The sequence below is a fragment of the Microtus oregoni genome, unplaced genomic scaffold, assembly GCF_018167655.1.
Source record: "Microtus oregoni isolate MIOR12 unplaced genomic scaffold, Mior012 000014F_ref0000157, whole genome shotgun sequence".
NCBI lineage: Eukaryota > Metazoa > Chordata > Mammalia > Rodentia > Cricetidae > Microtus > Microtus oregoni.
This window is the reverse complement of record NW_024543073.1, coordinates 15,445,188-15,469,996: the sequence shown is the minus strand read 5'-3', so window position 1 is coordinate 15,469,996 and position 24,809 is coordinate 15,445,188. Positions and strand designations below refer to the sequence as shown.

General features: G+C 38.1%; 1 protein-coding gene across 2 annotated transcripts in view; it reads right to left on the bottom strand.

The window, feature by feature from the left end:
• Bdp1 (B double prime 1, subunit of RNA polymerase III transcription initiation factor IIIB) overlaps nt 1–24,809 on the bottom strand; it is a 93,264-nt gene that overhangs the window by 29,687 nt on the left and 38,768 nt on the right. Inside the window, exons 15-30 of one of the 2 annotated variants that reach the window (XM_041663344.1) lie at nt 24,569–24,785; nt 23,144–23,274; nt 18,612–19,785; nt 17,754–17,932; nt 16,959–17,181; nt 14,783–14,961; nt 13,856–14,060; nt 12,151–12,257; nt 10,177–10,378; nt 9,768–9,961; nt 8,561–8,948; nt 5,497–5,619; nt 3,260–3,296; nt 2,753–2,845; nt 1,106–1,337; nt 406–566 (exon numbers count right to left, since the gene is read on the bottom strand). In XM_041663344.1, the coding sequence (XP_041519278.1) occupies nt 406–566; nt 1,106–1,337; nt 2,753–2,845; nt 3,260–3,296; nt 5,497–5,619; nt 8,561–8,948; nt 9,768–9,961; nt 10,177–10,378; nt 12,151–12,257; nt 13,856–14,060; nt 14,783–14,961; nt 16,959–17,181; nt 17,754–17,932; nt 18,612–19,785; nt 23,144–23,274; nt 24,569–24,785 (3,845 nt within the window). The remainder of the gene's footprint in view (nt 1–405; nt 567–1,105; nt 1,338–2,752; nt 2,846–3,259; nt 3,297–5,496; nt 5,620–8,560; nt 8,949–9,767; nt 9,962–10,176; nt 10,379–12,150; nt 12,258–13,855; nt 14,061–14,782; nt 14,962–16,958; nt 17,182–17,753; nt 17,933–18,611; nt 19,786–23,143; nt 23,275–24,568; nt 24,786–24,809) is intronic. The other variant, XM_041663345.1, reaches the window with a different exon arrangement.

The following is a 24,809-nucleotide window of genomic DNA, read 5'->3' as shown; positions in this document are numbered from 1 at the left end:
AGCTACTGATGATGGCAATTACACAGTTTGGTGAACAGAACACCACTAATTATAAACTTTAGATAGATAAAGTGTACTGTGTATGAATCATGTCTCAATAAAACACAATACTTTTTATTTAGATAGCCTTCACCTCCAGAGGGCTGGATTACAGTGTGTTCTCCCTCCCTCTCCCTTTCTCCTTCTCAAAATACATGTGAACAAACTATTCACACACATAAAAGTTTAACATAAAACTTAAAATTCTTTATCACTACAGGAGTCACACATGCTGTAGTGAGCATGTAAAGGTCAGAGGTCAAGCTCAGGTCTACAGGCTTATGTGGCAGTGCCTTTACAGACAAGCCATCTCACCCTACAGTATCTTCTGTCAATGGAACTTTGTAAGAGAAAAATTAAACTCACCTCTTTGAATTTCCACTTCTGTCCCTTTGGTTACACAAAAACTGGCAACTTCCTGATGATCCTCAAGCCCATAGACCCCTAAGATCTTCTCAGGACTTGGTTCGGCTGTGATAAAATGACTCTCCATTCCCACATGTTTGGTCACTGCAGGAGCTGTGCTCCTACAAGAAAGGGAATGAGAAGTTATCAGCTGTGTAAGAATCCCTTTGCGGTGTCATGTCTAGTGCTGAGACAGCTAATACACCACCACCCACGTGCACATTATATGTAATTGTTTGCTTGTCTGTTGGGACAGAATATCAACACACAAGGAGCTCCCCTAAAACTCAAGCTATCTCCTGCTCCAGCCTCCAGAAAGCTAAATGCAGGAATGCGCCAACACACCTGGCAGACGTTTGCTTCTGAGTGCTAAAACTATGAAGTGCTTAAGTTACTATGACACTTGAGAAAATAGAAACCATGTTTGTAAAACAAACTACATTTATATAAACCTATTTCACTTAAGTTTCAAAGACACAGAAAATATACTGCTGTGATTTTATATGTAAAACCAATAAACCAATATCAGTATCAGTTAATCTTTAATGTGTGAAAAATTGGCATCATTTACTTTAAATTTATATACAAGCATTACTAGAAGCTAATAACTAACTTGATGATGCTGTTTAACTGTACTTGTTAAATTGAATATTAAAATAACCTGGTTGACAGAGTATTCTCCATTATTTCCCCCATGACATCAGCTTCTTCTTCTCTAGTACTTTGTTCCTTCGATACAATCTTGTTTTCCTCAAACGATGCAGGCGACATACTAATGACAGGTGAAGAAACCTCCTGATATTCATGAACAATTTTGTGATTTACATTATCTGGGCTAAAAGGAACATGACTTTTATCCTTTGAATGAACATCAGGAAATACACATACTCCTACTGCAGAAAAAAATAGGAAATTAAAATTGACCCAATATTAATAGCTACCTGAATAAAATGAATTCCTCAACATTCAATTAACTGTCTAACTTTAGTATTAAAGTTTATTCTATTATGATCTAAATTTAAATTCATTATCTCGCATTTCATTTAAAAACTTGACTTGTAATAAGCATATTATTCTTAGCACTAAAATTCTGGAGTACTCTAGTAAACTTTCAATAACTATATACTATTCTACATAGATCTCAAGACAGGACATTATCATTTAATAATTTTTGAAAACTGTACTGTATGTACTAGAAATTTGTGACAGGTTCCAGTATAATATTCTGCCACTGAGAAAGAAGCCCTATCTGTAACACAAATTAGAGAATCCCCTGAATCAGTTATGAACTTACAAGTCTAACAACTAATATGAATGGCAGATCATCCATTACCAGTCAATAAAATTAGCTGTAGTTAAAGATAATGAATCAAGATCACAGCTTCTGGGACAGGAGATTTAGCTCAGTTACAGAATACTTGCCAACAAGTCCAAGGCCCTGGGTTCCATACCCCATTCCCCCAAAATAAAAATTAAAACAACTGTATAGTTTCTAAGTTTGCTTAATGTATTAAAGATCTAGATTGGCCTTTCCTTTGGCCCCTTTCACTACCAGAACAGTTAAACTAGAATAAATCATCTCAGTAACTACTATTTACCCCTTCACAGATTTATCAGAGTTATGAACATCATCTCAAGCTGGAACCCCTTTACTAAATAAATGTCTACACAGTGATCAGTGGCCAGTGACCTCCATTAGCCAATGATGTTTATGATGGTTACAAGCTACAGATACACAGGTTGAGGATTTACTAGATAACTACTAGTCCATGAATACAAATCCCACACCTCCCCCTCTCCGCAACAAGCTTTGGTTGCCCTGGAAATCACTATGTAGACCAGGTTCGCTGCAAATTAACAGAGATCTGCCTACCTCTGTCTGCAGCCCTATGACTGGGGATTAAAAGCCTCCAAGCCCAGGCTAATTTATTATTATTATTATTATTATTATTATTATTATTCTATTATTTTTAGTTATGAGCCTACCCTTTTTAACAGATTAGCCAATCTCTCCAGCCTCAAATTATTCTTTAATTTAAATAATTTATTTATTTTTACTTTAGGTACATTGGTGTTTTTCCTACATGTATATGTGAGGGTGTCAGAGCCCCTGGAACTGGAATCACAGACAATTATGAGCAGCCGTGTGGGTGCTGGGAATTGAACCAGAGTCCTCTAGAAGAATAGCCAGTATTCTTAACTGCTGAGCCACCTCTCCAACCCCAGGCCCCAAATTATTCTTAATAAGCCAACTGCATCATCTCAAAAGCGTTGGCACTACATCTAGAGAGACTATCTTCATTCTTACCATCACCCTGTTCAGTGATGATCTCCGACTGCAATACTATGTCTCCCATTGTAAGCAAAGTTATGGCAGCTTCGGCACTTCCATCACTGGAACCTTGAATAAATATACCAATGTTAAAACAGGTCTGCTTACTTAGAAAGACCTCACTCAGACACTCATCGTCTATAACCAGTTTCAACAGCCTTCCTCCCACCACCCAGTACTAGTGTCACACTGTCCAGGGTAGATAGACCATCAGTGTTGACTCTTAGCTCTTGAAAACACGTCCCTCACATTAGACTAACTCTGGGCAGCTCCACAGGAAACATAAAATAACTTCATTACTTAACATTAACTCTAGGCTCAGCTTCTAAAGCTAGGTTTGGAGAATCCCAGCTTCCTATCAAGGTGACAGGTTAATGCCACTGTTCTACACTTTAACAAGCTGTCCTATTTACCTGCTGCCACTGCTAATCACCAAGCTACAGTTAACCGAGTAGTTTTAATCAATTCTTTGTTAACAGTTACCTGGTTCCTCTGGGGTCTGTTCACCTATGACCATTTCCTAAAAAAATGGAAAAGATAAGAACATCCTAAGTATTTCCCCCAAACAAATGATATGCTTTTGTTGTTGGTACACGTCTTTCTAGGCTCTTAGTTATAATAGTTACTTTTCTTAATTTATGTCTGATCATAAAGCTTCACAAAGAAGAACAGAAAATCATAAAGACCGAATTCTTTTATATCTCACATGATTTTCTGTCTCCTCATCATTACTATGTATATCTAACCATTCTTAGAGCCTCACAATCATAACCCTTTCAACTCTTAGTCAGATCTGCTACCAGTTTACCCAATAAAAACTAGTCTGGCCAGGTGCACACCTTTAATCCCAGCATCAGGAAGCAGAGGTAGGGGGATTTCTGTGAGTTCGAGGCCAGCCTGGTCTAAAAAAGAGTTAGTTCCAGGACAGGCTCCAAAGCTAGAGAGAAACCCTATCTCGGGGGAAAAAGAAAAAGAAAACAAACAAAAAACCTAAAATCTGGGAGAAGACACCAACTTCCTATACTGAGTGATTTAAATACAGTACATTTTAATGATGCACAGGAGACAGCTGACCAGAGAGGTGGCATGAGCTCCACTGACCTGCTGTCCAGTAAGATGCCAAACATGACTTAAAAAGCAAACATTTATAACCTCTAGAATTGGTCCTAAGTGCAAAAACAAATGAGAAACAGCTATTCAGCAAAATCTATAAAAATTGGTAGCTAAAACAAGCATTTGTGAACCACAATTGCTCAATGGCCCTTTTGTCAGTGGCTAAGTGGCTAAGACTTTCTCCTAAGCTGTGGTCAGCTCTCTCCCCACCATAGTCCTGGAGGAGCAAGACTCCAGCACCTAATGCCACCATCAGCAGCAGCAGCAAAAACTCATAGTATCTGTTATGAATATGGACATAAATACACTTGAAATACTAGGAAACGAGGGGCTGGAGAGATGGCTCAGAGGTTAAGAGCATTGCCTGCTCTTCCAAAGGACCACATCGTGGCTCACAACCATCTGTAATGGGGTCTGATGCCCTCTTCTGGCCTGCAGGCATACACACAGACAGAATATTGTATACACAATAAATAAATAAATATTTTTAAAAAAAGAAATACTAGGAAACAATGTAGAAGTATAAAAAAATCATATGTGATAATCAAGGAGGAACTAACTATCTCAGGGAAGTAAGTTTTCTTCAACACCAAAGAACTGCAACTTGTCAATACAGCAACAAAAATATTTTTATGTCTGTATCATGAATAAAAATTAAAACCGTAAAAATTACACACAACAAAGTCTAAAATCCTTTCACAACAAACCAGCACAGACAGAAGGGGGTTTCTTCAGTCTGATAAAGACCATCCTAGAAATCCCACAGCCACCATTCTACTTAGGGACATAAGATCAGCTGCTTTTTCCTAAGACTATGACCAAATCAAGGACGTTCACTTGTACTGTGCCTAGAAGCCGATTTACAATAGAGGCTCTAACCAAGGCAATCATACAAGAAAAAGAAATAAAACATATTCAAATTGAAAAGTATTATAAATTACATATAAATTGAATTTCAAAATTTCCAAAACTTTAAGTGTATCTTCCCTAGAAAAAGTCTTTATAAATGTACTTGGTTTCAAACAAACCACAGGATTAGCCCTAATTCAATGCATCAATAAAAGACACAAACATAAACAATGGGAAGAATGTCAGAAGGCAATGGAAGCCAAGGTTAGAATACCAAGAAATGATAAAGCACTAGCAACTTCCAGAAAAGCAGGAAGAAGGGAAACAGAAGGTTTCTTCCTCAGATCCACTAGAGAAACCTACTTGAAGTGGCTGCACACATGTGGTGCACATACATATGTAGGCAAAACACATACACAAAATAAAAACAAACATAATCTTTGTTGGTTTTTAAAAACCATCTCTACTATACATTTATAATAGTGTAGCTAGTTTTGTGTAGTTGCTGTAAAGTTTATTTAACGAAGACTTCTGCCAAGAATTTTGAGGGTAAATTCTATGATAATATTCAGAGCTTTAGAAAACAAACACAAAAATAAGTTTTACAATCAAAAGTAAAATCCATGAAAATTCATATGTTCCAACTACTCATAAACCAGTTCCCCACATGAGAAGGAAAAATATAGACCATTATGAAAATAATCCTGTACTTTTGAGGGAGGTAAACAGGGAAAGGCAAACATGAACAAGGTACTCACAAATGCTGGGGAATGCAAATCTTCTTCTGGTTGCACATCCTCAGTTGTTGCATCCATGTTTGAAAGCTGATGTTCAACAACCGTTACACATCCTATGTCTGCAACATCCATGGTTATCTCAAGCTGTCATAACAAGTGTTATTATTTCAATTAGACAATACACTCATTTGAACATCTCATTTTTTCACACTAATAATCCAAAATAAACATTAAAATGGAGGAACATGCCACAATTACACAGCTAAAAAACTAAGACAGTAATTCTTAGGGACTAACAACTTAGCAAAAGTAAAACATTACTTTACCAAGGGGTCTGAGTCTACTACAACGACTACTCAAAATCTCTACAGCTAATCTGCTGAGCTGCTGGCATTTCACTCCCCATTTCCTTTCCTTTGTCTCAATTTAGTCCATTTGCTAACAATTACATAAGAGTTTAAAAAATACAAGCATATGAGCATAAATATACAAATCCTAATTATACACTAGGTCCCTGTCCTCAACAGACTCATACTTTAAGAAAAACACCTTAACTATACACAAAACTGTACAGTACCATAAATATTACAGTAGTGATGACTTAATATCACTCCTGGTGAAACAATCCTCTCCCCACCCCCATAGTTACATGAATCCTGACACTCAATGTAACAAGTTCACTCACACTCTTCACTTAACAGCTGGTTAAAGGAGCGTGGTGGTGGCGCATGCCTTTAATCCCAGCACTTGGTAGGCAGAGGCAGGTGATCTCTGTGAGTTCGAGACCAGCCTGGTCTACAAGAGCTAGTTCCAGGACAGGCTCCAAAAAAACCACAGAGAAACCCTGTCTCAAAAAATACCAAAACCAAAAAAAAAAAAAGATTTATTTTATTTATATATGTACGAGTCACTACAGATGATCACATCTGTGAGCCTGAAGAGGCCAGTGAAAGGTGTTGGATCCCTCTGAGCTAGAGTTACAGATGTTTGCTGGACATGGAAGATAGGATTTGTACTATAGTCCTCATGATTGGACAACAAGAACCCTTAACTGATGAGTCATCTTTCCAGCCTAAAGGAAATACAAATAGCCAGTTCCCTGTTCAACTATGAAAATTTCATCATGACAGGCTCATTATAATCCAGAGTCCATGTCTACAAGACCCTAACTTTGATTGCCAGAACAGGGGAAGGACAGTGCCACTGAAGAAGATACTCTGTATTATTCAAAGACATATCCTAAAGCCTGATTATTGAAAGTTAATTTCACTAGCAAAGTGCTGGTAGTAGTGGTGGCAGGGAGATACAGATCAAACTCTGTGCAGTGATAACCAGTTGTCCTTCCACAAGACTAATGTCTCTTTGCTATTTTCTTGGCATATACTAAAACTTACATTCAGTATACTTACTTTGAACTTTCAGTATTATTCAGTCAATTTCAAGAATTCTACTAACTCATTTACTTTTATACATTTAAAATGCTATTATTAATCCTAAGTAAATTACAGGTAAGTTTTCCTTTCTACTTACAAATGTATCTTTACAGATTCAAGAATTGTATCATTTCTTAACCAGAAGTAGCATATTTTTTGAATTATTTTTCTATCATCACTATCTTAGCAAACTCCTGATTCTGTTTCGAATGACTCAGAAAGTATTTTAAGTCCTGATTCAGATATTATGCTCAATAAACCAGCTAAGTGACGATGAAATGAACAAGAACAGGAAACTTTAAAGCTACAGAGTTGGAATGTGAGGCCAGAAACAAGGAAGCAGACTGTACTCTAATTCACACCTGCTCACATTAGAATGACTATTGTTCTTTTCCTTTCTTTTTTTTTCTTGGAGACAGAGTTTCTCTGTGTAACCCTGGCTGTCCTGGAACTCGCTCTGTAGACTCAGAGATCTACCTGCTCCGGGATTAAAGGTGTGTATCACTACTGAAAAAGAGTGGGGCACACTGCAGCTGGAGAATAAGCACTTATAACAAGGGGTCAGGGAGTGGAAAAGAGAAAGAAAGGCAGGAGGGAGTGAAAACGGGTAAAGAGGAGAAATGGATAGTGGTAACGATAGGGAGAAATTCACCTTAGAACAGTACTGGTGACAAAAGAAAATGAAGTAACCACTGTGGAAAACTTTTTTCTTTTTTTTCTTAAAATCCTCAAATACAGAATTACCATATATACTAAAAAATACATTTCTGATTTTATCTTCAAAAGAACTAAGAATAGAGAAGCAGGGACTGGGGATGTGGCTCCCAGTTGGTGGAGATCATGCCAAGTATGTAAAAGCACTGGGTTCCATCACCAGCACCATATACCTGTAATTACAGCACTTGCGAGATAGAGGGAGGAAGGTCACCCTAGGCTATATATATATTCAGTTTCGAAAGATGAGGAGTTCTTTTGGATGAAGAGTAATGATAAAAGGGAGGGAAGGAGGGAGGGAGGGAGGAGGAAGAGGAGGGAGGAACAACTGAGGATATGGTTCTGTTGTAAAGTGCTTGTCTCATATACATGAAGCTGTAAGTTCTATCTTCAACATTTCTTAAACCAGGTGTAGCAGCAAATGGCTACACATGGGAAGATGGACACAGTAAAATCACAAATTCAAGGTCATCTTTTGACTATGTAGCAAGTTTGAAGGCCAATGTGCAATGTGAGATACATGAGACCCTGCCTCAAAACAAAAACAAAAAAAGAAACAAAAAAGGGGTGGAGAAAAAAAGATTAATTCTATCTTCTCTACCAAGCACAACACAGAAAGCTTATTATAGAGTTAATAGAAAAAACACCTGCTAAATCTTGTTTAAATTAGTCAAAGTGGAGATTAAGCAGCTTACAGATAAGCAAGTTTCTATCATAGTTAACCCCTGTAGAAGAAAGACTAGGACAACTGAGTGATGGCCATACAGGCCACTTCTGTTGATTTGCTTAAGCTAGTCACACTGAGTCCCAAATAAACTACTTTTGACAGTAGACATTTAGAGAAAGGACTTTTCAGACCACAATTACTAAGAAAAGAAATAATCATTCATTAAAGGGGATGAAAGTGGGGAAAACTGAAAAAACGAAACACAAACTACCTCTTCCATTGTTTCTTCGATCTGAGCAGACACTGGTTCAGGGGATCTGAGACCAACAGGTACAAACACTGGTGCTTTGTTTAATTCTTCTGGGGCAAGATGATAGGTTTCCTCCTCAAAGTCAGAATCAAAATCCTCAGCATCCTCTTCATCCTCTTTCTGAGAAGCCCGAAGAGTCACCAACATGGACTTGGAAGCTCTAGGTTCCTTCTTAGCAGTCTTACCTCGGATTCGTTTGGGTCCTCGCCCTTTGGTCACATTTGATTTCATCTTTCTATGTGCTCTTTTCCCACTGTGATCTGTCTCACACTCGGAGGCAGAAGAGAGAGGTGTTCTTCGATGCGCAGCAGTTTTGGAGCAATTTGATTCTTTCAATGGTTGTGGACTGCTGGATGTTGAACCAAAATAACATAGTCATGTATGTGCCAGGATTATCTCAATGAAAGCCAAACTGTTAACAGTAAAATCTCAGTTCCAACTTTTAAAATAAAGATCTTGGCCTAAGAAGACAACTCAGTGGCAGGGTGCTTGCCCAACATGTGAAGCCCTAAGTTCAACTTCCAGCACTGGTGATGATGATGATGATGATGATGATAGATAAATCTCCTTTTATGATGCTAGAATTGAACCTAAGCCTCAAAAGTCCTACACAAATGTGCTCATGAGCTATTCTTAACTCCACCTATTCTTTGAAAAACATATGTCATGAAAATAAGAAAGGAATTAACTACTACTTAGTATCTTATTTGGAGTGAACTCTTAGTTGTATATCTATAAAGGCTGCATAGTAAGTTTTTAATACTGGCCCTATAGCCATGATATGGTTATTGAGATAGACACAAAATTGGAAATAATTAAAAGACAATATACATGGAACCAATCAATAATGAATATGAAACCAAACAGTGGGACTTGTTTATCTTTACTGCGTAAACAGATTAGAAAAATAAGGTTCTTTTTCAAGAACTTAGTTTCCTTCCCACTTTGTGGAAAATTATGGAAGTGCCCTTCACTACTGTTCACAGCCAAACTCAATAGCACTCTAATTACTGATGTAATGCACAATATCATTTGGCAGGTAAAAGAATATACGTTGTTACAAATAAAAATAAAACAGGCTTGTAAATAAAGAATACTACATTAAGGTGGAACTTAACAAAAAAGTGCTTTTTATCTCCTATTCTGAGTCTTCAAAATAAAATATTACCTAATTTGTTTACTGAGACCCTGCTCTTCAAGCCCCAAAGATGATGTAGGATGGTCCTCCACAATCTCGTCCCTTGCACCTCCTGATGGTACAGCTGTCAGCTGAGCATCATTAGTGGGAGAAACTGACGCTTCAGGAACGATACAATCTTTTCCTGCTGAAACCTCCAGAGGCGTTAAAATCTCTGTCTTTTCCTTAAAGAAAAACAAAACATAAAATTATCATAAAAACAATCTTTATTAATAAGTTTTAGCAGTCTGGCCTAGACCTCTAAACTTAAAAAGTCATAGGTGATCAATTTTCAAATGTGTACAAGCTGGCTTTTCAAAAAGCAAAAACTTTCCCCATGGCTCTCCCTCATAACACTAACACGACAGACTGACTAACAATACTATTTTTTCTCTCTCACTTTTAGAGGAAGCTGGATGTCCAAGTCTCCTTTCTGCGGCTCATGGTCTTCTGGTTTTGGGTCTGTGCTCTGGTCTGTTGTGCCTTTTTCTACAACTGGTTGCTCTTTTCTAAGGTGTGCTCCTCCTAAATTTGGTTTAGCCTTTTGGAATCGTCTTCTTAACAACTGTGCTGGACTAGGGACATGAGGTTCATTTTCATGCCTAAAATAAAGCACAAGTTATGGTGAAGACCAGAACTCTTCATCAATGCAACATTAAACAATTCTGGATTCAAGCAGATTCTAAGTTCAAAGGATTATATATAAACTGGAAATAAAACCAAGCATGTAAAAATGAAACATTGCATTTTACATGTGAAACAAAAAATACAAAAGCTTTATATTATCCATTTTCTGCATACCTGTGGAACAGTTCATAGTATTAATCTTTCTCTACTTTCACTCACTAGCTCTAGAATTCGTTGATGTCATACTTTAGTAATTTTCAGAGAAGAATAAGGCACTCCAAACTTGTCACAGTAGCTGAACAGAGATTTTATAACAACATTTTAAACAAAAGCGTCAACTGAGCTACAACACATCAGTACACACACAATGGTCTTGCTTGACAGCAAGTTTATCTTACTACATTCCTTAAAGGTCATGGAAAGGTCTTATTAACAGTAAATATCTTAAGGTTCTTAACATAATCCATTTCAGACAAAAAAACAAGGTTTAAACATTCAAAGAAAGGCAAAGCTACTAAGATAGATGGAATAGCTACCTAAGAACTTCTGGAAGTATCTCAGTAATGGATATGAGCTAAATTAGGATGCTGAAAATACTGATATAGGCATAGGGATGTAGCTTTGTGGCAGATAACTTGCTAGCACTGCAAGACACTGGTTTCAATCCTCAATGCACAGATACAAAGCAAACAATTATGTGTGTGTGTGTGTGTATGTGTGTGTGTACATACATATAAGTACATACACATATTGGTTCTTATCTATTAGAAACCAATCCTCAAAATACACAGAAAAGAGGAACCAATCCTACTAAGCATTCTGCTGGGAAAATAGCAAGTTCTAACATGATTATGATGCTGGTTTATACATTTCAGGATCTGGAGTGTCTGGAGAAAACAATTTAATTAAAAGCTATCACATGGGGCTGAGGGTATGGCTAGTAGTAGAGTCAATAGATTCAATCTCCAAGGAAAAATGTCATCACAAGGGACTCTAAAAACATACTTAAGTATAGGGGATGGCAAGGTTGCTCAGTGGGTAAAGCTACTCACCACTAAACCTGACAAACCAAGCTCGATCCCCAGAGCCTATATGGTGAAGGAAGAACCAACTCCTGAAAGCTGGTGTCTGATCAGAAACCCATAGGAGTGTGTGTCCCCTACCACAAAACCATAAATAAATTTAAAAGATACTCAAGAAAAAATATTACTAAGTTCAAAGGAGGCACCAAAATTATGGGCATAAAAATAGGAGTAAGAATTTGTGTGTGTGTGTGTTTTGTTTTGTTGAGGCAGAGTTTCTCTACATAGTCCTGAAAGCTTTGAAGTCAGAGAGCCTCCTGTCTCTGCCTCCCAAATCCTGAGTTGAAGGGCATGTGCCAGGGCCAAGAATGAGGTAATTTAAAATCTTATTTAAACGGGCCTGCTGGCACAAGCTTCATCCCAACTACTAAGGCTGAAACAGAAGAATCACAAAATCATGGCCTATCTCTAGCCTATAAGCAAGTTTAAAGCCAGCCTGGGCAACTTAGCAAAATTCTGTCTCAGAAAAAATTAAAAAGGGTTGTGAACCACAGCTCAATACTAGAACACTTGTCTGGCATGTAAAAAGCACTGGGTTCAACCAATAGCACCATGAAACACATATTTAAAAAACAATCAGAATACTGTTACATAAAACCAATTGTGTAATAATGAGAAACTGTCTTTGACGGGGTTTATGCTTTTCTCATGAAAAGCAAACTCACCTTTTTTGTTCATCTACAGGAACCACATGTCTGTGACTTTCATTCACTGTGTACCCTGAAACTCCAAGGGACATAGCTTCAACTTCACCTTCAATGTGAGTGTTAGCCTGCAAAGACAAAACTGGCTAATGTGATGGACTGATATTTTTTATGTTTTTCAGGACAGGGTTTCTCTGTGTAACAGCCCTCACTGTCCAGGAACTCAAGTCTGTATATCAAGCTGGCCTCGAAATTAGATCTCTATCTGCCTGCCTCTGCCTCCCAAGTGCTGGGGATTAAAGATGTACACTCCCACCCCCCACTCACTAGCTTACAATGAACTCCAAGTTTAGGGAAGGACCCTGTCTGAAAAAATAAAGCAAAACACCCTATATACCTACATACACATGTGCACATACAAATAAATATGTACATTTACCACACCTGTGCACACCAATCTAAGAGCCATTGGTTATAAAATAGAGAACGTAAATTAATTGGCACTGATCACTGTTCAGCTGCACACTGCATGCTCAGCATGCACAAAGCTCTGGGTTTGATCCCCAGCACCAAAGTTTAACTATTTTTTTTTTAAGTATTTTTGTCGAAGTGGGGATCACCATGACTTTTAATCTAGGTTTTATCTTAATACCCAGAGAAAAGAACACAAAAGCAAAGACTACTTGCGATTAACATTTTGGGACATTACACTACTTAGATATTTTTTTCTAGTACCAAAAGACTCAAGATGTTGGTTGATAAAGAACCGGGAGATAGTGACCCACACCTTTAATTCCAGCACTCAGGAGATAAAGACAAGAGGATCTCTGTGAGTTTATGGCCAGCCTGGTCTACAAAGTGAGTTCCAGGACAGGTTCCAAAGCTACAGAGAAACCCTATCTTGAAAAAAGTTGATTATAAGGGCCAGCAAAATGGCTCAGAGAATCAAAGCACCAGCATGACAACCTGACTCCAGTGCTCAGAACTCACATGGGAAAAGAGGACGGACTCCCACAAGTTGCCCTCTGATCATGCACTTGTGCTCTGATATGTGTACATACACATGTACATACATGCACATACCCCACACATACAACACAAATAAATTAAGTAAATGTTAAAAAAGAAACTAATAGAGCTAACACACTTCTATAATTACAGCATTTGAGAGGCAAAGGCAATTGAATCAGAAATTCAAGGCCAACCTCAGCCACACACTGAATGCAAAAGAAAAACCAAGAAATTGGCTAAACACAATAGAATGGTGGTACATTCTGTAATTACAACACTCGGATGAGACCAGAGGATAAAGGCTAGTCTCAGCTAAATAATGAGACACAAAAAGGGTAAGTAAGAAAGGTTCTTAAAAAGGTTAAACTGTCATTCATAAATGATATATGTTTCTTTTTTTTTTTTTTTTTTGGTTTTTCAAGACAGGGTTTCTCTGTAGATACGGAGCCTGTCCTGGAACTAACTCTTGTAGACCAGGCTGGCCTCGAACTCACAAAGATCCACCTGTCTCTGCCTCCCGAGTGCTGGGATTAAAGGCGTGCGCCACCACTGCCCAGCTATCTGTTTCTTGCTAAAGAAATTCGTTACTGTGGTACTATGGGAAAGTTACAAAACTCTTCACTAGCGAAGAGCTGCCTTCAACCAGAAGGTGAAGACAAGGCGGGTTGAGCTGTCATTTGTTGTCTTAGTATGTGCTAAGGATCCAGCCTCTCACCACTGTCAGGACTTTTTTCGCTTCATCTTTCTGCAGCTCTGATCCTTCATTCTTAGCTACACCTTCAGCTTCACCTTTTTCTGTTATTTGCCTCTGTCTGGCCTTTTGTACGTTTGGTCTTGGTCTTTGAAGTCGACCTCTCACTGGGAGAGTATGGCCAACACTTTGCTTTGTTTCCTGTGTGACCATGTTCATCTTCTGAGTCCTAGAAAAAAAAGGACAAGGAGGAAGGAGAGGTTGATTATAAAAAGTCAATAACTGTAAGAACATGAATTTCCTCCACTAAACTCTCATGGAAATATTTTTTTCAAATCACTCTAGGAAAGTATCTTCTCATTACAAAAATATGTTATAAAAGTTCGGGGAGTCATAGGAAAAAGAAAAACGTTATTTCAGGTTTGGGGATGTATCCAAATGGAAGGAGGACATGATGTGCCCAAAATAATGTATAAAAGTCAGATGATAGAATGGTAGGTGCCAAGAACAGAAGAAAAGGGGGAAAGTGGGAAGTGGAGGTTGCTACTTAGTAAACACGAAGTTTCATTAGTAGTTTATGAAAAGGAAAGTGTTCTGAGGATGGATGGTGTTGCCTACAAAACAATGAGACAATGTCTTATGTCACTAGTTTTGTACAACTAAAAATGAAAAATTTTATCTTATGTATATATTTTGCCAATTTTTTAAAAGACAAGGACTTATACCACATATACATATATATTTTTAGTATGTTACCTTACATAAATCTTAAGCAGTCAACAATAAATAAATCACTAAAAGATGTTCAATTCCATCTAATTTTCAATTTTAGGTGGGTTTGCCTTATGAATTAGACCCATTATTCTCCAAAGCACTTTAAAAAAAAATAGAAAAATGTTTCAAAGAAAAGCCTCTATTGTTTTAGATTTTTAAGGAAATATCACTGTTTACCCAACAGGAACAACTAAGCCATTTTCCTGCTTTTGTATTGACTGAGAATCCTCTTTGGGTTCACATGAATCAGGTGTGGAAGAGTCCTTCCCAGTCTGCATGCTCGGCAGTATCACAGCATCCACCTCCTCCTGACGCGGGTTATCATTTTCTCTTGATGTCATTAGAAAAGGCACCTCCTAAAAGTTTAGAAAGAAGAAAAATTCACAGGTTATTAGTACAAGAATGAACTGACCCATTCCTGTAGACGAGGGACAGGTGCGCTTCCTAGCACGTCTACTTGCAGAAACTCATCTCCTGCAACTGTAAACAAGCACATAATGTACATAAACAACAACAGGCTTTCAGGGAGATCCTCAACACATAAAGGATGAATAAAACACTGGAAAAAAGATTAATTTTAATAGGATATTCAATTTAAATTTCATATTTTTTGGAAGACATTGTTGGCACTGAAATCAGGTCCTCATGCATGCAAGGCAAATACCCTACCAAAGAACTAAACTTGAATTTCTTTCTTTCTTTCTTTCTTTCTTTTTTTCTTTTTTTCTTCCTCCCTTCCTTCCTTCCTTCCTTTTTCTTTTTAAGAGTCTCACTGTATAGTTTTGGCTGTCCTGGAACTATCCACCTCCCTCCCAGCACCTGACACCTGAATTTTCATACAATGAAGAGATAGGGTCTCATTCTGCTGCCTATTTCTGAGCTAATCTTGACTGCAGCTCTCCAGTTTTAGCCTCTTAAATAGCTAGGACTATAACATACAGACTATAACACACATAAGCTTAGCCTTACATATTCTAGTATAAAACCACATTTAAAATGTTTTTCTTTGGGCTGGAGAGATGGCTCAGCAGTTAAGAGCACTGCCTGCTCTTCCACACGTTTTGAGTTCAATTCCCAACAACCACATGGTGGCTCACAACCATCTGCAATGAGATCTGGCGCCCTCTTCTGGCATATAGGCATACCATGCAGACAGAACAATATACATAATAAATAAATCTTTAAAAAAATGTTTTTCTTTGTACTGAACCCAATAGATGTTTAAAATATTATGTTAAGTGGAAATATCAGATACTAAAGGATGATGGCATTTAGGCATATAACACTTACACATCTACATGTGTTTTAGAATATAGATATAATTTTCAAAATTATGGATTTCATAATGAAAAATAATAAATAAAAGTAGTTTTTCTATGAGACTGGAGAAATACCCCAGCTGTTAAGTGCACTGGCTGCTTTTCCAGGAGACCTAGGTTCTATTCCCAACACCTACACGGTAGCTCACAGCCATCTGTAACTAATCTCAGGGCACCTGAAGCCCTCTTCTGGGCTCTGTGGGTACTGTATTCATGGCACGCACAGACATACATTGAAGCTAAACACTCACACACATAAAATAAGAAAAGCAGTTTAACTTTCACAAAGTTAGAGAAAGTACAAATATACAAAAAAATTATTCTAAAGTATAAAATATGAACTTTAATTCTAAAAAGTACTTTAAAATGCATTCAATTTAGTGAGGCCTGGTATGCAGACCTGTAATTCCAGTTACTTGGGAAACAGGAAGACAAGTTCAAGGTTTGCCTAAATTATAGTGTGAGTTCAAGGCCAACCTGGGCAAACTTAATGAGTACCTATCTTAAAAGTGAAGAAGGCTGAGAATACAACTCAATGAAAGAAAGCTTCCCAACATCTGTGAGGTCCTAAGGTTAATACCCAAGACTACAAGGACAAAGCAAAAACTAAAAACCAAGTTGAATGTTGACATTCCATTTTAGAGTTTTTGACACACAATCTTAATCTGTTACGACCAAGTTAATGAAGGAAATAAAATCCACTTCAACTCATATCTAGCATTTTTCTTATTTATCTTAGTAACAATAAAGTAAGACACTATTACTCCATTTTTCCTGAGGAATCTGATACGCCATTCGGCTAATGTGACCTCACCAGAATACCAAGTAGAACCTAAAATGTCTTAGATGCTTCCAAGATACACATTTGCTCATACTTGCCTACCAAACATCAAATATTTTAACATAAACTATACGGACTAATGAGGCACACTAAGCCTAGAACAATACTATACACATTATTCATTATATGAACTTGAAATAATTTAATAAGCACAGTAACAACAACAGAAACCCTCTCCTGAATCATCACTCACATGCTGAGAAGAGAGAGAATCGGACTGCTCACTGTCCTGCTGTAACGCGACTGTCTCCACTGTGTCTGCTTCTGACTTCTTCCCAGGTACACGATACTCTGCTTCTGGGGTTGCTCTCTTTAAGGCTGCTCTTGACAAGTTTGGTTTTGGTTTTTTTAATCGACTTCTCAGAAAAGGAGCTGGTTTAACTTCGAGTGGCTTCTGTTCTTGAGGAAGAGATCTGCTTTTGGAAGAAGGATTACCAGACTTGACTAGAAGAAATGTGGAAGCGAGTGAACCTAGGACAATCTTAGAGAGTGGCAGTAAGCTTTTACTTGTTCTTAGACAGGGTTTTTCTGTGTAACCTAGACTGGCTTGGAACCTGCTCTATTAGGCCATGATGGCCTTCAATTTTCCTCCAGCCTCTACCTCACAAGTGTGAGGATTGGCAGGCATGTACCATCCTATCTATATCTGTCTGATTCTATTTTTTAAGAAAAAAAAATGGAACTATCCATTAAATTCTGAAAAACATTAAGTTGTACAATCCAGGTATAAACCTATCATTTTTTTGCATAAAGAAAATACTGGTCAAACCCATGTTGACTTATGTGTTACATGAAATTTGGTAATAAATCTCACCAATAGCTATCAGAGTGGCCTTAATCCTCTCTCCCAATCTTGCATAAGCTATCTCAAAATTTGTAACACTATCCAATTTATGTCATGGCTTGAAAGTTCACTTGTTTTAGAATAATCTGCGAATGTAACTTTATATTCTTTTTCTGTGAAGGCACACAGACCAAACACTTGTACCTTAGGCTAGTACCGGAAAACTGCTCCAGGACATCTGCAGGCTGTATTGCTGCAACTGTTTCATGGTCTGCAGAATTCTGGGAAGACTTCACATGACTTAAGGGACTTGATACTTCCATGTCAGAGTTTTCGTTTTGTTCCTCAAATGTAGGCATCACTGATATTTTACTGCTAATATTCTAGAGAAAGTTATCACAATACATCATCATAAACAGAAATTCTCTAAGTATTTTATACATTTTAAACAAGTTTATTTCTAAAAGTGATTTAAAAATATAGAAGTTTTTAACTGTTAAATATAAAAGTCAGAAATATTAAAACTTAAAATTCAGAATGCCTTCCCTTCATATTGTATATTAAGACTATTCCTAACCACAAATATCATTATACACACACACAAAGAGAAGAATCCTCACAAATGCTATTATGAGTATGAACTTTGCACGAAAGGAAACTTTCACCAAAAGATTTAAAAGAGGGGGCAGTTTGATGTCAGGGAGAATAAAAACATATATAGGTGTTTATGACCAAAGGAAATAATTTCAGCCTATGTTTATACTCAGGTTGGCACAAATTTAGTCCAATTTCCTAAATATATTGCTATCTAAACGAGTAACTTCAAACTGTTATTATGATTAGTAATTTTCCCACAATTAGAAAAAATAGTCTTTTTAAATTTTTAAGTGAATACACAAGTTCTTCAATAATCTGAAATGAAAAAATTTAGGACTGGAAAAGATTTTAGATTTTTATTTGCAATTTTAAGTATTTTGGGACTTAAGGGTAATAATGATAAATTATTTTAGTAACCTTGCTGAGAAATGTTTTTAAATCATTTTAAGACAGAGAAATACATACTTTTCTATCCACTGAAACCTGGGGGCTGCTGTCATTACTGCTGCTCTGAATCACATCTGCCACGAGCTGCCTTGAGCTATGTTCCTCTGGTTCATGCTCTCTTAGAGAAATATCTACTTTTTCTGTTTCTTCTAAGTCTGCCACCATGTGCTTCCCAACACGGATCTCTCCAGGTCCTCTCTCCCAAGAGATGGAAGTCTCTCCTGTTTCCTTCAGATCTCCACTTCTCTCCTCAGTGGCAGTCATCTCTGTTGATGCCATGACCATCGTGGAAATGTCTCTTTCTCCAGTTCCCTTCAGGTCAAGCTTCTTTTCTTCCACAGCACTCGACTCCACCCCCGCTTCTTCTTCATGTGTGCTACTGCACACATCCAGCTCACTAGCCAGCTGCTCTGCTGGGGATCCCACTGCCTTTTCTCCGAACTCTTCCAGATGTGTTTCCATTTCACCCATGGTTTTGGGCTCCTCTTTCTCCTCTACTGGCACAGATATTTCTCGTCTTTCAGTGTCTTCTGAATATGCCTCCCCTTTTTCAGTGCTATCAATCATATCTGTTGTCCTGTCTCTTGTGGGTAAATCTTTTCCAGTTTCTTGCAAGTCTGTCTCCATTTCACTAATTGGACTAACCTCCTTGGGGCCATTTTCTTGTGAAAATGTTTCTCTTCTTCCAGTTTCTTCCAAATTTGTATAAATTTCCTCTGTGGTATCAATCAACTCTGACATGTTCTCCATAGGAGAAATCTCATTTAAAGATGCTTTCAAACCTATCTCTGTTTCCATAGGGATGTCAATCATTTCTGTTCCCGTCTCCCTTGGGGAAAACTCTCTCTCTATTGTTTCCAAACCTATCTCCATTTCCATAGTGACTTCTGTCATTTCTGACATCTTCATGTTAGAAGATGTGTCATTTTTTCCAGTGTCTTTTAAATCGGATTCCAATTCATTAGTGGCAGGAGTAACAGTAATAGTCACAATTGGCATCTTCTTCCTTGGCGAAGAGTCTGGTTTTGCAGTTTCTTCCAAAGTTGTTATTTCTCCAGAAATAGGAACCTCTTCTGACACCCCTTCCTTGGAGGTCATTCTTTTTCTTCCTGTATTGGGTTTTGGTTTCTGAAATCGCGTCCTTAGAACTGGAGCTTGCTTCAGTTTATTTGCTTTACTGTCCTCTTGAATACTAAAAGAGAGAGAGAAAGACAAATTCTAATCCAGACTACCAGCTGAACAGATGACAGTTAAGGAACCCCTATAGAAACACTAAAGTGGCTCGGGCCTTTAATCCTAGCACTCAGGAGGCACAGCAGGAGGATCTCTGAGTTCAAGGCCAGCCTGGTCTACAAGAGCTAGTTCCAGAACAGGCTCCAAAGCTACACAGAGAAACCCTGTCTATTATCCATACACTGGTCAAAATTAAAGAAAACACAGAAACTCGGAATTATTTATTTCCAAGGCTCCTGGATATTTAAAGGCCAGAAATATCACAAGTAAATCTACAGTAAAGACACTGCCTTTACAGAGGGAAGTTGCTAAAGTCAGACTGGATATTAGTTACAAATATCCAAAAAGTAGGCTTGATGGTATGTATCTATAATCCAATTGCATGGGAGGTGATGGCAAGAGGATTAGGAAAAAGTTTCAGGAGAGCTGTCCCCGCCTGCCACCAGTTGCAGTACTTGGGAGAGCAGGCCCTGCACCTTGAGTGGACAGCACAATAGAGCCAACCCCATTGGCGGAGGAGTGGGTGAGTCAGCCCCAAAGATGTGGGGCAGTGTGAGCTAAGGAAAGCTGTTCCTTCCCCAACCCCCACCTACTGCAACAGAAGGGAGAGCAGGTTCTATACCACGCCAGGGTGGCAAAATGAGTCAATCCTATTGGCAGAGGTGTGGGTGAGCCAGCCCCAATGTTGTGAGCACATGGGCAGAAAAGAGAGATGCCTTCCCCTGACTCCCAACCCCAGACCATCAATGCCTGAGGCAGGTAGGAAAGCTTGCCCTGAGGTCATAAAAGCAGGAGAGTTGAGTGGCCCCTGCCCCTCATCATCCACAGCATTTGGGATAGTGGCCCCTACTGCATGCCTAAGCAACACAGTAAAAACTGACCCTCAAGGTATAACTGAAGGAGATCTAACCCTGAGGACATGAAAATAGGAAAACTGGCCCCACCCCTTGCTCATCACTGCAAAGGGTGAACTTGCCAGGACAACTGCCAGAAAGCTCACCCTGGTGGTGAGGACAAGAGAAAGCTGGCAAGCTAACCAACCATGCAACTGCCCAGGCCCGAGCAAGGGTCATGTGTTGGCCCACCCCAACATTCACCCCATCTGTGATTTGCTACAGCATGTGAAAAGACCTGCAGACCCCCAGGGTGCAGGATTTCCATAACACAGGGCAACATCAGGATAACTAAGAAAAGCCCCAGTAAAGACCCAGCATCAATACTGAATCAGAAACCAGAGGCCCGAACCAGACCATTGATTCTTTGCAATTAACATTTGCAAGTAAAGATACATGGATAATAGGGTTTACTGCATGACTCACTGTGTCACACCACAGCTTCCATGAAAACACTGATTTTTTTTCCCTTTTTTTCTCTTTCTTGTCTTTTCTTGTCTCTTAAATTTTATTTTATTTTATTTTATTTTGGGGAGGAAGTCCCAAGGGCAGAGGGTGGATATGAAAGGACAGAAAAATGAATGAGAAGTGAGAGACACAAAGAATAAAAAAGAGAAAAAATGTGCAATTAATATCCAATACACTCAAAATGACATCTGAGTGATTATATCTTTAATTAATCTTATGTAATTAAAATATGTAATTTTTAAAACCCCAAAACAATTGTTTTTGTTTTTATGTGAAATACAAAATTTCAAGTTCAAATTAGTAAGAGTATTTCTGGTCAAAAAAAAAAAAAAGAAAAAAGAAAAGTTCAAGGTCATCCTCATCTACATGGTGAGTTCAGTCACCCTAAGCTACATGGAATTCTCTTTCAAACTAAATGAATTTTAAAAATTAATCAGGGTTCTAAAACACTCAAAAAACTTAATTTTCTTCTAAGATACCATAATTAAAGGAGTCTCATTTAAACCTAGATAAATAAATATAACCAATCTGCCAGATAGTTACAAATAAAATCTATTATCAGAGATGTGCAATTACAAAGGTAGTTCTATAGGACACATTAGTAGTAAACAGCTGAAGGGATACTAGAAAGAAAAGCAATAATAGATGAAGCAAGAAATAAAGGAATATTTCAAGTGACAGAAACCCCGTCTTTCAAGCTAGATGTTATAAAATAGGTCTGTAAATAGATCTCAGCCAGCCTTTAAGTGCGAATGTTAAGAGAACAGATACAGGAAATCTAGGCTGCTATCTCTGCATCTACAGGCTTCAAACATTACCAAGCTATAAGCATCCTAATAATTCCATCAGTCTGGTTTAGTAAAAATAATAAACAGGAACTTTGGCTATGAAGAGGATGGGTTCTACATATAATTGACCTAATTTTAGAAAATCAAACATTACCAAAAAGTAGCATTTCTATTTGGATGTAGACATCTAATGAATATGCTTGTGGGTTTGTTGTTGTTGTTGTTGTTTTTGCTTTTTCAAGACAGGGTTTCTCTGTGTAGCTTTGGAGCCTGTCCTGGCACTAGCTCTTGTAGGCCAGGCTGGCCTCGAACTTACTGAGATCTGCCTGCCTGTGCAGGGATTAAAGGCGTACACCACCATCACCCAGCGAATACGCTTGCTAAGTGAAAAAACTGCTCCTATTAACTCAGATCTTAGTTTATAGTTTTCTTCAAATCACCTATAACTTAGGAACTAACATGAAAGCTAAGACATAAACTTCCTTGAAAAGAGCAATTCCTAAACAGTTTTAAATAAAGCTATAGTAATGACGGCTCCCCTTTTTAATGTGAGGGTGGGGCACATGCATATGGAGGTCAGAGGACGACTTGTGGAAGTTGGTTCCACACGTGGGGGATCAAATGCAGGTCGTCAGACGAGAAAAAGTGCCTCTTTACCCAGCGAGTCATCTCGTCAACCCTTTACATTTTTGTTTTGTTTTTTAAGACCTATTTTTTAATTTATGTGTATGTGTGTTTATATATACCACATACCACAAGCATCAGAGGCCAGAGTGTATCAGATGCCTTAGAGCTGCAATTGCAGTCAGTTGTGAGCTAGGTGGTATGGTGCTGGGAACCGAGCCTGGCCCATCTGTAAAACCAGTAAGCAATGTGAACAGCTGAGCCTTCTAACACCTTATACATTGTTAGCCATAATAGATGACACACAGACAGAGAGGCCATTTAGTTTGTTTCTGTGGGTCAGTGGCTCAGGAGGTAAATGCTTCCTTCTAAGCCTTATGACCAGAGTTCCATTCCCAGGTCAGGAAGGCACAGTGGAAGGAGAGAACCGACCTCCATGGCATGCGTGCCCCATTTCTGTCTTATAACACAGAATAAATAAATATAACTAATCTGAATCTTATTAAAAACTTGAAAACTATATAACTGGATAAACGATGCTCACCTTGGACATTCATTAAGAAGCCTGGGCTCATCAGAGCGCACATTTGCTGAAGCATCCTTCTCTTCAGGCTGTGATGTGACATCTTCACACTGGAGGTTTTTAAGTGACTCATTTTCCATTTGTTCAGGAATCTTAATAACAAAGTTTGTAGTATTTTAGATTTCACAACAAAACACAAAACTTTAAAACTTTTTTACTGAAAAATCTATTGTAACCAGGTATTATGATGCACGTTCTGGGACTTGGGAGGTAAATGCAGAAGATCACTTTCCCAAACAAACCTAGGCTTTTTGAGGGAATTTGAAAACAATCCAACTACAGAATATTCCATCTCATTTGAGTATAAATAAAATGGTAAAAAAAAAAAAGTCAAAATTATAAAATAACAGTCAAAAACCACATTTTAGTGTTTTTCCTTTCACTATCTTAAAAATTCCATAAGTCACATATTTACCACGTCTCAAAGCCCTAGTCTTTGCTGTGCCATCAGAAAGCAATGTTTCAGACTCAGCTACCTCAGTCTGTTTCCATCACATTTGTCAGAAGCTTCCATGGAGCTTGGATTTCTAAATTCTTACTCTTTAAGTACTTTAGAGACTGTAAAACTATAACAACAGACAGGGCTAAGGATGTAGCTCAGGTAGTAAGAGTGCTTACCTAGCATACTCAAAGCCCTTGCAAGGTTCAATCCACAGCACCACATAAAAACAGGTATGGTTGCACATGCCTACAATCCTAGCACGTGGGTGGAGGCAGGAGGATCAGAGTTCCGAGGTTATTCTCAGTTACACAGTGAGTTGGAAGCCACTATCTAAAGAGTTGGAAGACTCTATCTAAAATATAAAATTATAGCAGAAAGAACCCAAATGTTAAGTCATGCTAACTCTGCTTTCTTCTAACAACTATATAAATAATCTAAAACTCCATGAGCCAGGGATATAGTTCAGAGGCAAGAGTGCTTTCTTAGCAATGAAAGAGGCCTTAGGTTCGGTCTTCTACATCTCTTTCTCTCATTCATGCGCGCGCACACACACACACTTCATTATCTGTTTTGGGAATTATACTTGAAAGGAGTACTTTCAATATTTTGTTTAAGCCAGTATTAAAATTCACATATACGACTATCATTCCGAAAGGAGGCTGAGAATGTGTTCAAGGGTAGAGAGATTGCCTAACATGCTTGAGAACCTGGGCTCAATCTGAAGCACAGGGGAAAAACCAAGTCCAAATATGAGTTAAGATGAGAGCAACCAAGAGTCATATACAATGCTCAAATATCTAAAATGATTTAACAATAAAATTCCTCACTATGAGATTTTGTCCACAAATGCAACAAACAACACACAAAAGGTTATTTTAAAAAAGGTGAGAGTTTACATAAAGGCTTATATACTTGCTTAATAAATGTTATCAGAATCAACATACCACAACACAGGATTCACTTTGCTCTCTATCAACACAGGATTCATCTTCATTCTTCTCTACATGGGCCCCAATTTTTCCCTGTGGTGTAGGAGTCTCTTCTCTTCCTGTAGCTTTCTGTATGTTAGGCCTTGGTCTTTGCATTCGGCCCCTCAATAGACGTGCAGGTCTTAAGACCTTTGGTTTACCATCTTCCTGTACACAAGACTTTTCACTCAAACTATAATTACAAAGAAATAACAGT